The sequence below is a fragment of the Peromyscus leucopus genome, chromosome 14, assembly GCF_004664715.2.
Source record: "Peromyscus leucopus breed LL Stock chromosome 14, UCI_PerLeu_2.1, whole genome shotgun sequence".
Lineage (NCBI taxonomy): Eukaryota > Metazoa > Chordata > Mammalia > Rodentia > Cricetidae > Peromyscus > Peromyscus leucopus.
The window spans coordinates 43,915,407-43,928,348 of record NC_051075.1 but is presented as its reverse complement, the minus strand read 5'-3'; the positions used below and the strand labels follow the sequence as shown (position 1 = coordinate 43,928,348).

The 12,942-nt window shown below is 50.7% G+C and overlaps 1 protein-coding gene across 11 annotated transcripts in view; it reads right to left on the bottom strand.

Annotated features, from left to right (window-relative positions):
• The window catches only part of Syne2 (spectrin repeat containing nuclear envelope protein 2), a 320,737-nt gene that overhangs the window by 8,593 nt on the left and 299,202 nt on the right, over positions 1-12,942 (bottom strand). For 8 of the 11 annotated variants that reach the window (XM_037210622.1, XM_037210625.1, XM_037210626.1 and 5 more), the window contains 8 exons: positions 8,439-8,626; positions 7,547-7,697; positions 7,052-7,234; positions 5,656-5,793; positions 4,843-5,037; positions 2,801-3,083; positions 2,185-2,253; positions 1,105-1,244 (listed from right to left, as the gene is read on the bottom strand). In XM_037210622.1, coding sequence (XP_037066517.1) covers positions 1,105-1,244; positions 2,185-2,253; positions 2,801-3,083; positions 4,843-5,037; positions 5,656-5,793; positions 7,052-7,234; positions 7,547-7,697; positions 8,439-8,626 — 1,347 coding nt within the window. The remainder of the gene's footprint in view (positions 1-1,104; positions 1,245-2,184; positions 2,254-2,800; positions 3,084-4,842; positions 5,038-5,655; positions 5,794-7,051; positions 7,235-7,546; positions 7,698-8,438; positions 8,627-12,942) is intronic. The other 3 variants (XM_028876051.2, XM_037210629.1, XM_037210628.1) reach the window with 1 other exon arrangement.

Here is a 12,942-nt window from a genome sequence, read left to right as displayed (position 1 = left end):
CCTCTTCTGGTAAGACACGTGAGGCCACATATCAAGTAGAAGAGCTGAGCTGTTGAAATTGGCCAGGTAGGAACACAGGCCTGATGCCTGGAGGGAGCTGGAGCACAGGGTAGGGAGAGCGTTCTGGGGCCAGACATTCTGGGGCCGGGCCGGGTCTCCTTCCCCAGCCTTAGGCTGTAGCACAGGCGGAGACAGTAAAAGTCACAGCTGTCTCCTAAGGCGTTCCGAAGCAGGCACAGTCAAGTCTGTATCGGATCTGACCAGTTAAAGGCGGAACTGTCACCAATGACGTGGTTAACCATCACCCCCAGACACAGAGGGCACTTTGGTAAACCCACCGGTCCCCCACGTCCACTGCCGTTGGCTTCTCTGAAAGATGCTTGCGCGCACCGTATTTTAACCCCACCTCCCTCATCGTTAATGCTCTGGACTAACAATGGCCTACGGCCAACCTTGAACCCTACGCTGTCTCCAGCTGCTACCTCACCAGAGCACACCACGAACTCATGCGACTAAGAGGCACAGGCGCAGTTATAAAAAGCACCCCAACACTGTATTAGTAAGGACCGCCGCTCCGAGGGCTCCTCCCTGTCCACACACCAATCCTACTGTGTGAGGCAGGTATACTATCAGATGACGAAGGCGTACAGTGCTGTATGCTCCACTATGATGGCTGGGGAACCAAGTCCACACCCCCAACACCTCCAATTCAGATTACAAAGCCCCTTTCTGTCTTCTGATGTGCAGTCAAAAAGTAGATATAACAAAGATTTGAGAGCTAAGAGGCAGCTCAGGAAGGCTCTGTTATTCTAACGGAAATAGTTCTCTCTTCACGTCACTATCAACACACACAAATGTGGGGGCTGGAAACCTTTCTTTAAAGCTCGTCTATTCTCTGGGTTCTAATGAGGCATGGGTACCCCAGCAGAGGGTGGTGCTGGGAGCTGAACTCCGGACCTGCCAGGCAAGCTCTACCACCGAGTGACATCCCTTTCCCGAAGTCCCCTCAGAAGGGGTCCCACCACTATGACCCAGACAGTCCAAAAATGAGATCGGAAGTGCATGCCCGTGCCCGGGCTACATTCCCACCGGGTCAAGACTTACGTAGGCTGGTTTGTAAGGAGTGCTGGCATCTGAGGGGACCGGTGCTACAGCCTTGTCACCTTCCATCGGTTTGTAGTGATGCTTGGGATGGGAAGGGCTGTCAGGAACATGCCACGGGTGGCCCTCAGAAATGGATTTACCTGAAACCAAGTGTCAACGCTCGTCAGGGTCTACTCTCCAACCAAGGGGGGGGTTCCTCCTTAGTGACATAAGACAGGGTCACGGGTGACATGGCATCAGGTTACAATATCAAGATGAGTTCTTCAGCTTTCCTTGCAAAGCATGCACATTTGCAAAATGTCAGCATGTCTCGGGAGGAAATGAAATGAGTCATGCAACTGAGCGACGACATTGCACCTTCACGAGATGAGACCACAGCGGAGCACAAGGGACACATGGTTTGCTGCGGGATGAGTGGCATTCTGGATGGAGCTGTGTAGCTAGACTGGCGGGGACGCTGGGCAGGAAGGCCAGGTCTCAGGGCCAAGAGGCTGGAAGGCCTCTGAGGAGGGAGGACAAGAGTGACTGTGAAGATGTGCTTAAGAGGACCAAACAGGCGCGGATAGCCCTCGACTACCGCTAAAGGCAGGGACAGGGTCGGGGGCAGGGCTAGGGCATCCAACCGAGGAAAGGCTTCCTCTGCTGTGGCAAGGGTAATGGTCCTTTCTACCCCCAGCCACCCATCTCAGGAAACCACCAGAAGTGAGGAAATGGTCTGAAACCAAGCCACCGTGAAGAAAGCTTGGCCTATGCCAAAGGGCTCAAGTTAGATGGAGGAAAAATAACAAAAGGCACTGAGACAAAAAATTCTGTGTGTGTGTGTGTCTGTCTGTGGCGGTGGGGTGGGGTGTGGGGGGCGGTGTTGAGACCACTCTGGTAATGGGATAGGACCTTGTAAGGAGCACACAGGTAATGGGTGAGTATAGCAGTGTAAATACACCATGACACGAGAACCGAGGCGCATGGTGTCCACAGAAGGCACAGGTCAGACGTGACATGGGAGCGAGGTTTAGGATGCAGTGTGTGGTGCGCGCCATGGGATGCGGCCATGTTGAGACACATGCACGGGCAGGGGCCTACCAGAAGATGCTTTCAAAGATTTTGTGGTCATTTTAAGATATGCCTCAGGATTTTCAGGGATTTCTACATCTGAAAAAGAACAATGTCATTGTCCTCCTGGGGGTGCCTGCGGAGTAAGGCCTAGGTAGCAAGTCAACACAGCAGAGACATCGCCAGCTGGGAGGGGAGGAGGTTAACGGCTCCCTAGCTTTTCTATGGAAAGGATTTTCAAAACCAGAAGGATGGTTTCCCCCCGTCCACTCCTGTTGATGGCAGTGGTGGGTTAGGGGCACCACATGGCACAAAGAGCCACACCCAATCTACTAATAAGCTCTGATAAACGCCATAGAGAGGTCAATTGATGTGTCTCTCCCATTGGCTGGCATCATCAGTGAACAGTCCTAAAGTCAGAATATGAATTTCGCTCGGCCTAGAACAGGAGTGAGCTCATTCTCAGGTGGGGCAAAAAGGTGGGCAGGACGGAAGCCAGAAAGCCACGCGCCTGCACCAGCCACGCGCCCGCACCAGCCACAGGCCCGACTCCGGCTCCCTGAGGGCTCGCCGCCGCCGTGTTGCTGTGGTGCTAGAAATACAGCCAAGGGGGTCATGGTCCCAGGCTCCGGGAGCCCGCCTTTACCTGACAGTGCGCTGTAGAACGGGCCCTCCTCGTCGTCTTCGTGAGAAGATGATCCCCCCACATCACCTGTGTGGTCCCACTCCAGAGGGATGGAGTCCACACTGACGGGGGTCTCACAGCCAGACCGTTCCTGTCCCAGAGCCGGGGGCACAAGGTGACACAGAGACTGAGGCGGTGACGCCTCCTCCATCTCTCTCCTCTTCCGCCAGGAGTCAGCCTGGAGCTCTCTGGGGTCTTCTAGGTCCGTTTCATTCTCAGAGGCTTCCTTCTCATCTTCTAAGCTCTAAACGAGAGAGAGTACCCGTCCGGGTTTTAGGATGAACTCCTTTAAAGCCCTGTACTGAGGATTATGAGAGCCGGGGAAAGGACCATGAACTCCCAGGCTCCATCCTTCCACTGCTAAGTCACTGCAGCTAAATCAGTATGAGTGAAAAAACAAACAAACAAACAAGACTCCCCATGCCATATTTGCTCCTGTTGTTGTTATACTTGGCACTGTTCTTAAAAATTAGTTTCTCAGTCATCATCTTGAAAGAGAACATTCTAGAGTACTATCACTAAAAACAGCTCTGAAAAGCATGGCCGCCGCTACCTATGACAAGTTAGGTGTGAGGCGTTGTTTCACCTTCAGAGGTATGATGCCACACCGCCCTACAACCTGTGACACCAGAGCATACACTTCAGAAGCATTACTGAGACTCGATCCACTTTTCCAGCGGAGGGCTCAGAGGCCGCTATGACATAACACAGCTCTGTAAAGAAATGCACTCTTAGGACTTGCTCTTCATGAGCCACACAGTCCAAAACTCAACAGTTCAAACTGGTCTACACTAGAGAAACAAAAGAGAAATACAGAGTTTAAAAAAAATAATCACCCTGGGGGCTGGAGAGATAGCTCAGTGGTTAACAGTACTTACTGCTCTTGTAGGGGATCTGAATTCAATTCCTAGCAACTCACAACGGCCTGTAATTCCAGCACCAAGGGATCGGACACCTTATTCTGGTCTCTAGGGTGTTCTCTAATGGTTTCCTATAGAGACTGAAATATTCCATCCCACAGGGAAGCTCTTTAAACAGGAAGTACACAACTCAAAATAGCTTCAGGAAGTCCCTGAAACTGATCAGATTCACTTAGGCCCCTCTCTGCCAGAGAAGCAATAAAAGCTGGGAGTCCCCCTCAGCTGGAAGGAAACTGAGCTGCCAAGAAGACCCAGAATAGCCAAGTTGCAAAGAAGATTCTTGAGACCAGAGCAGCTGCCTGGAAAAAAACAGGAACCAGCTGAGATGCCTGGAAGAGGTTTAGATCAACTGAGTCACTTGGAGAGGACACTCTGCAACCTGCTGAGTTGTCTGCAGGCTGTGCGGTGTGCTCCAGGGTCCCAGCTTTTGTGAGCTGTCACTCATGCTGGGATGGGCTTTGGTGAGGCCACTGGTTTTGAGTCATCTCTGCTCCTGGAAGGAACCCCTCACCCACATTCCTGTAAGCAACCCCAATAAAAGCCATCGGTTCACCAGGTGGGGCTCTGGTAGTATCTGGATTGTGGGCTCGCTATGTGGGGTGAGTAGGTGTGTGTGCTGCATCTCCCCAGGGAAAGTTCTGTCACACAGCACAGGGGCACCTGCACTCGTGTGCACAAACGCACACAAATACGCACATAAGTAAAAAAATAAAATCTAAAAAAAAAGAACCAAACAAACAAAAAACAAAACCAAACCCTTCAAACGTTACCTTCACAGCTATTAGATTCATATGAAGATGGCAGAGTTGGGGCAACATAATTTGGCATAAAACGAGCCCATTACCAAATCCACCATGATTGGATGGGGGAACACTCCAGGGAAGAAAGGAGCTGCTTCCACCCCCTGGACCACGGTTGAACGAGGCCCTTCCTTTTAGCCATAAGAAGTCAATCGTGTCCAAGGCAACCTTCCTGACTCTTCAATCATCCAGTAGCATGTGCACACTGAGCAGCCGGGAGCCCTGGCCGCTGGGTCGCCCTGGCCGGTGGGTCACCCCTGACCGGGGCGCGGGTCACCCTTACCGGGGCGTGGGAGGTCAGTCTCCGATGGAAGCGGGACACCCTGCCGAACACCTCCTGACAGTACCGGTGCAGCTCCTCCAGCTCGTCCTCGATCAGCACGGCATCCAGGGGCTCGCTCTTCTGAATGAGCTGCTCCCCGAACACGATGAGCTGGTCGATCTTGTTGGTGTTTAGCGTGATTTCCTGCTGGAAGCCCTGTTTGGGACACGGGATGGGGCTTTCAAGAGACTCTCCGTGTGTGTCTAGTGTCGATCTCATATGACAGAATTGTGACGCCAGTACGGTTTTGTCCCTTTTTCCTGTTCTGGTTTGTACCTGATGCCACAGCATCTGCTTTTAAGGAACGGACAGTGACAATCTAACAATTCAAGACCATTCTATATGTTTTTTCAGTTAAAAAAAATTCTAAATTTGACCCAGATGGATATTCATCGTTATGGGTACAGGGGAGAGAATTCGCCTTCTTCACACTTGGTGGGAACAGAATATTTCCCCACATAAACCACTAATGGGCATGCGCCTTGGTGGGCACAGTGATAACAATAATCAGCTTGTCCTGCATGGGCTCAAGTACTGGAGAAATGTCAACTTAGGAAGTTCAGTCTGGAACCTGAAGTGAACATTCTCCTCAGAATGTGCCCTTGACCAAAGGGTCCAGTGTCCCTGCCTCTAAGCAATATAAATACACAGGTGGAATGTGGCCTGTTGCCTGGAGAGTTCTGGAACATTCTGAGTACCAGCTCAAATTCGCACTTGGCCAGCGCTCTCCTGCAGAGGTGCCTCTTGACGGGACGCTGGGGAAGCAGCACTCACGTTCAGCTGGCGCATCTTGTCCTCAGCGTCACTCTCGGAGAAGTGTTCCACGTTGGTCAGCTGCAGGTCCATCTCTGTGAGCCACACCAGAATGCTCTCCCTGGTGCCCTCAAATTCTTCTCTTTGGTTGGTGAAGTACTGTGAAAGAAGGAAGAAAAACCATGTGTGTCCGGCACGGTCATATTTGGCTCAAAGGAAAAGATGGCACCCCATCTCTGGGGTGTCCCAGAGGCCTTAGCATTCTGCAGCTAGAGCCTGGGGTCTTGTCTTGACTGTGTGGCATCCCCCCCCCAACCCCCCCCACCAGACACACACACTCTGGGCCTTGGCTTCCACCTCAGGGAACACAAGAAGGCTTGGTAACATGCAACATATTCTCTTAGGTCCTTTCAGGAATTTGAAAATGTGGGTTTTCTAGTCTAAATCAGTGAATCTCCCCAATCCACGGAGGGATCCTTGGTTGTGGGGGTGGGGGTTGCCTGGGGGCTTTTCTTATTAGTTGTCAGTGGCTTTCCCATGAAAGACAGTCTTGTAATCCTAGCAGCCAGGAGGCTGAGGCAGGAGGATTATGAGTTCTAGGCCAGTCTGGACTACATGGTGAGGCTCAGTCTTTTAACCCCAAAAGAAAAGAAAGAAAGAAAAGGAGCTCAGGTCTGACTGCCCATGTACTCTTCTGTAATTCTGAACACGTAAAAGAGATTCATTCTCTCCAAGGACAGAGACCTCCCCGGTCACCACATCGTAAGAGACAGGCGGCCATTTCCAGACAAATGTGGAATTTAGGGCCAAGTAACGGTTTAGACTAATAACAGCCCAAACCAGCAGGAAATAGATGAATGCAAAGGAATTGCCTGGATTATTAGTCAGCCGATGACCTTCTTAGAAGGTTAAAAAAAAAAAGCCTAGGCTCTCATCTTCCTAGAGGTTGATCAGTGTGCTCTAAGCCTCAGGCAGTCACTGTCCCAGTGCACCACACAACAGAGGGGGTACATACACTGTGTTTTAGCCATGACCTGATTCAGGGCTGACAAGTTAAACAGGCTCTTGCAGAGGTGTGTGTGCTTTCGCTGACCCCGGAAAGCAGTGCCCCAGACTCATATAACCATCGGGTTACAGTCCTTATAAAGAGAGACGTGTTTTGGAAACACAGATCACCATAAGCAGGCTCCGCCTGAGAAGCCCTAGGCACATCCCCCTTTAAGAACGAACACGGGCAGCCACGGAAAACGAACACCGGCAGCCACGGACTCCTTTGTGTGGGCAGGCTGTTAAGATGACTTAGGATTTCCGTGGAATCTACCTGCTGCTGGGCTGCGGGCCTGCCACGGTCCATCATCTATCACCTCTCCCTGCGTAGCTACCACCAGCACTCCCGGGGGGGCCACAGGCGGGTTACCCTGAGTCTCCGGAGAATGGCCGTGACCCGCTTCTGCAGGTTGTCCCACCGCTGGTTGCCCTCGTGCACCATCTGCTTCAGTTTGCTGGCGGTGTCCGTGCGGTTCTCCCTAGCCAGCCGCCGGTACTGTTTGTTGATGAGCTCCAGCTGCGTCAGCCTTTCGTGAATCTGCCGCTGAAAGGCCTGTGGGGCACCAAGTGGAGGTCAGTGCCAGCCTGGGCAAAGGGCCGGGACCCCCCCGCTTTGCCAACCCCCAAAGCGGCTCGCTTTGCGTGGCTTGATGGCCAGGCAGCCAGGGAAGCAGAGTGCACCGCACCCCAGGTCTGTGAGGTCAGCAACGGGCCCAGGGATGTTTCCGTCAGAGCTGACCTAGCAGCTGGTGGCAGGCCCCAGGGCTGGGGCCGTGTTGGGAGCATCTGGGCCACCCAGAGTCGTGTGGCACCTTCTCCGGCAGGCTTGGCTTGTGGGAGGAGAACGGGATGGGGAGAGGCTCACCTCAAACCTCTTCAGCTCCTCTTTGGCATTTGTATACAACACCTCGGAGGAATTTGGGCAGGCCGCTGTCCTCTCGGCCGACTTGAGCCAGTCCTCGAAGCGGGAATAGTCATCTAAAAACTTCTGCCACAGCCGCCAGGTCTCCTCGATTCTGACGGGAGGAGAGGAGGACGGGAGGGTAGTTACAGCACAGCGGTCGGCGTCCACTCGGCACAGTCTGCCTGCTCTGGAGTTGAGGGTCCTCGGTGGGGCCCCGCTCGCAATCTTTTACCTGGACTTTTTAGGGAGACACCCCACCACCCCTTTCCAGGAAATAGTCTAAACTCAATTCTCCTGAGGGACCCAGGCACCTCAGGAATCCTAATTCTACCGCACAGGCAAGAGTTGGGGCTGCCTGCCCCGCTCTGTGGCTGGAGAAGGGCAGTCCTCCTGATTAGGGTTTGTTTGTTTGCTTGTTTGTTTGTTTCAGCGATTTCCTTGCTCCTCACCCTACTAGGCCTTCACTGCTAATTCCTGGCTTTCCTTCCTTCCTTCCTTCCTTCCTTCCTTCCTTCCTTCCTTCCTTCCTTCCTTCCTTCCTTCCTTCCTTCCTCCCTCCCTCCCTCCCTTCCTTCTTTTCAGACAGGGTCTCTTGCAGCCCAGGTTGGCCCTGAACTCGCCATACTTCTGCCTCCACCTCCTAAGGGCTGGGATGATAGGCATGCACCACCATTCCCAGTTTATGCTGTGTTGGGGATTGAACTCAAGGCCTCATCCATGCTAGGCAAATACTCTACCCACTGGGCTACTTCTTTGGTGTGTTTCTCAGTGGCTCGAACAGAGCCTAGTTCCTACGGCTGTGGGGTGAAAGGCTGGCCAGGGTGACAGTGTTCAAGCCCAAGCGGCAGCTTACTTCATGCGCCGCTCCATGGACATGGCACAAATGTTCCGCCAGCGCCTGTCCAGGCTCCTGGTGGTCTGCTGGATGGAGTCACACTCCGTTTCGTTGGCACAGGCGTCGGAGTCATGCAATAGGACATCACAGATGTTGAACACAGACTCGACCCCTGCGCTGTGCTGTTCGATATCTCGCTGCAGGTCCTGCAATTACCGGATAAAAGCACTTGAGATGCTGGTAGTGGAGGGGGGGGGAACTGGCATCAAAGGATTCCTGCCCATCCTCCCCCCCCCACTCGCTAGCCAGGGGCTCACAGGTGTCTGGGGATTCACACAGACTGAGCCTGTTGTCTGCATGTGGCCCTGTGCCGTGGACACCCGACCAACCTACATCTTGGCAACTGTCAGCACCAACGTACTGAATTATGGTACTGGGCAGGGGGGAGGTGCCCACCACACTCTGACAGATGGTCCTGCTGGCCCTGAGATGCTACTGCCTGGCAACTTTGGGTATACATGGGGCTTGATCCGAACCACCCAATTCCAGGTGCCCCTAGTAAAGACTTGATTTGGGGAAGGTGTTCTTTGGAAAACAGTCTGGTTAGCAGGAACTCAAACCAAAGCAACAGACTTTTGACCTTTGATCTTGAGTCATACAACTCTCAGATCTATAAAGACTTTTATGCTGACCCTACACCCCGCCCCACCCCCCAGCAGCTGCAGGCACGGGAGTGGGGGGCCTCCTCAGGAGCCCATCTGAATGAGGACTTCATGGACCCCAGGGGAGAATGTTGAGGCGTCTCACCCACGGGGTACAGCTGAGGCTGTGGCTTGGGGAGGGAGAAAGGCCTCTGGAGTCTTGGCCCATGATACCAATAGCCATGGTACTTCCTTGATTAGATAAAAAGAATCCACATAAAGAGACAGTTCATGGCCATAGGAAAAAGGTGGGTCGTCAGTTTCTGCTTTCTTTCGCTTTTTAAAACACAGCCCAAGACTGCCTTGAACTTCTGACCCTTCTGTCTCTACCCCACCTCCACCCTGTTCAAGTGCTATGACGACAGGCATGGGCCGACATGCCCAGCCTGGGAAATTTCTTTAAAAATAAACGTGGCTTTTCCATCATCAAGAGACCAAGAGAATCCACCCCACCCTATGGATTGTGGGTGCGGGTGGGCTGGGTGTTGAGAATCCATTGAGAAGTCTTCCCTATCTTCTAGATTCTGTGACACATGATGCTATCTAAATGCCACCACGAAGTAGCAAAGACAGAGTTCGGTTCTATTTTAATTGTTTCACTACTATGTTTCTGAAATGCGTATTTTATACGAGCCACTGTTTAATTGCACTCAGGCTGTAAGTCAGGCCGCAGGAGTGCTATTTCGTTAACAGTGGCCACCACCCACAGAAAGGCAGCTGAGGGTCATTCCAGGTCACTTGGATATTACCGCTGTATGACTACTGGATGGGCCGAGTATTTTCTTACATGCCTTCTGATAAACGTAAGCCTGGGCATCCTGCGTTCAGGTAGCAACGAGAGCAGGTGCCAGCACACGTGCATCTCAGTTCTCAACCAGGCGGTACTGAGCTCAGACCCAGCGTGAAGACACTATATATTCAGATGCAGAAATGCACTCCTGCCGGGTCTTGTGAGGTGAGATGTGCTGTGGACTTCCTCAGTTCTGTAGTCAGGGTTCAGCCTGAAGTATTACCGGGGCAGGAATCACTGCAGGGTCACTACCAAGGCAGGCTCTACAGTGATTGCATTTAAGTAGAACTCAGCTTCAAGAGTTCTTACTGGCTTGCTTACAAGATGGTCTCTGGCTTTTCAGAAACTTACTGGCATTGATGCATGTTCTTTTTAGCAACGAAAGCAATAAATCAGCACTCCGGAGAGTGGTACTGAATGAACATAGGGACACTTTTAATCGGGAAAATGCCCAGGATGTCACCTGGTTCTAGCTGGCTAGGATAGTTTGGAAAGGTGCAGAGAAATTCCAGCCCAGAGGTAAACATGAATGTCATCTACTTTAAGAGTCATTTCAATGATCTCATATTATCATTAATTTTAATATCTAACTTAAACATTTTATGTATATGGGTGCTTTGCCTACATGTCCCATGTATGTGTACCTTGTGATTGCCTGACGCCTACAGTAGGCAGAAGTGGGAGCTGGATCCCCCCAGCTGGAGTTACAGATCGTCACAAGCTGCCATGTGGGTGCTGGGAATGGGACCTGGGTCCTTTGGAAGATCAGCCAGTGAGTGCTGAGCCATCTCTCCAGCCCCTGTCTTACACTATCAATCCAGCTTGTGCCGAATAAAACGGCTAGAGAGCAGACTATGCGGGGCAAGCGGTGGGAAGAAATGAGTTCTGAGGTAATTGGGAAAGAGCTACGGAAGGAGAAGCAGGCATCAAGAAGAGACCAAAGCACTGGAGAGGAGGATGTAGGCAGAAAGAACGGGGATTAAAAAGAGCCAGGAAGTGGGACGGAGGGGAAATCCCAGGCAGGATCCCACTGGCAGTTGTAGGCTATCTCCAAGGAGAGGCTCAAGGGACACGCAGCCAGGCAGCAAGTTGAGCTAGTGATGGTGATGATTTGGGAGTTTGGAATGACGCAGAGGGAAAGAGGCTACTGGTAGTCAAAGAATGAAAGGTAGCCAACCATCCCCTAAGCCAAGGGACTCCTCACATGGAACCAAGAAGCCAACAAGACAAAACAAACCAGGAGAGAAATGCTGGGAATCGACCCAAGCGGTTCATGACCGAAGAGCTCCAAAGTCTCCACTGTGTTTTCATTTTGAAGTGGTTTATAGCCTTAGCACCAGTCATTGAGAGGAGTACATGAAAAGATTCAGAGGGCCTAACCCAGTGGTTCTCAGCCTTCCCAATGCTGCGACCCTTTAATACAGTTCCTCATGTTGTGGTGACCCCCCAGTCATAACATTATTTTGTTGTTACTTTATAACTGTAATTTTGCGACTGTTATGAATTGTAATGTAAATAGCTGACATATAGGATATCTGATATGTGACTCCTAAATGAGTGGAGACCCACAGGTTGAGAGCCACTGGCCCTAACCTTCTTTCCTCTGCCAGCTCCCTAAGGTCATTACTAAGAGGACTGAGGAGTAGCAGTGGTCGTAACAAATTCAGGAGCTAAGGACTTTTGAGAAGGCAGCATTAAGTGATTTCAACTTTTTAGGTCTTATTTCTAGAGGCAGCCAAACAATTTATGGTACTTATTTTGGATGAAGACATAAACCAAATTTCAAGAAGTGGTCTCTCCATCCTTCTTTGGAGTAGTATTCTATCTCCAGTGTTTCTGCACTTAGAGTAACAGACACACAGCAATGTTCTTTTCATTGCAATCACTAACAATTGCCTCAGTGCATTTGCAGTAGGTGGGATGAGACCTCTTCTGCCCTCAAGAATGTCCGAATCCTAATGTCAGAACCTGGAACTGCATTAGGCTACACGGCATGGTGGTTTGGATGTGAATAGTCACCAGGGAGTGACACCATTTGAAAGGATTAGAAGGATTAGGAAATATCTCTTCATTAGAGGAAGTGTGTCACTGGGGTTTCAAAAAGGTTTCAATGCCCATGCCCAGACCACACATTCTCTCTCTCTCTCTCTCTCTCTCTCTCTCTCTCTCTCTCTCTCTCTCTCTCTCTCTCTGCATCAGGATGTAACTCTCTCTCCAGCACTACACTTTTCTGATGCCATGATGATAATGGACTCAATCTCTGAAACTGTGAGCAAGACCCTAATTAAATGCTTTGTTTTATAAGAGTTGCCTTGGCAGCCTGGTCTACAGAGTGAGTTCCAGGACTACACAGAGATCCAGAGCTACACAGAAAGACCCTGTCTCAAAAAAAAAAAAAAAAGTTGCCTTGGTCATAGTGTCTCTTCACAGTAATAGAGCAGTGATTAAGATACATGGTAAAGGAGAATTAAATTAGTCAATCATGTGACCATATAATATCAACATCCCCCTGATTATCTGGGTGAGTCCAATGTAATATCCACTTAAAAATGGACAAGTTAGTGAAAAGACAAATATTTAGTCTATTTAAGGTGGCAAAAAAAATCACCTTTAAACCAATAAAAGGCTGAGTGGTAGTGGTAGCCCACACCTTTAAGCCCAGCATTTGGGAGACAGAAGCAGGCAGATCTCCAAGTTTGAGGCCAGCCTGGTCTACAGAGTGAGTTCCAGGACAGCCAGGCAGGGCTACACAGAGAAACACTGTCTTGAAAAACAACACAAAACAAAACAACAAATTTTAAAACAATAAAAGATAGATCTGACTCAAGATAATTTATCATTAAAGGGCATCTTCTGAGAAAGGGATGGTGGCACACACTTACAAATCTTGGCACGTGGTAAACGGACCAGGAGCTCAAGGTTACCTTCAGCTATGTAGCTAGTTTGAGTAACACGAGTTATTGTCACACATATACAAAACAGGGGTGCTTCCTTCTGGTCTTGACTGAGCACTTGCCTAGCATACAAAAGG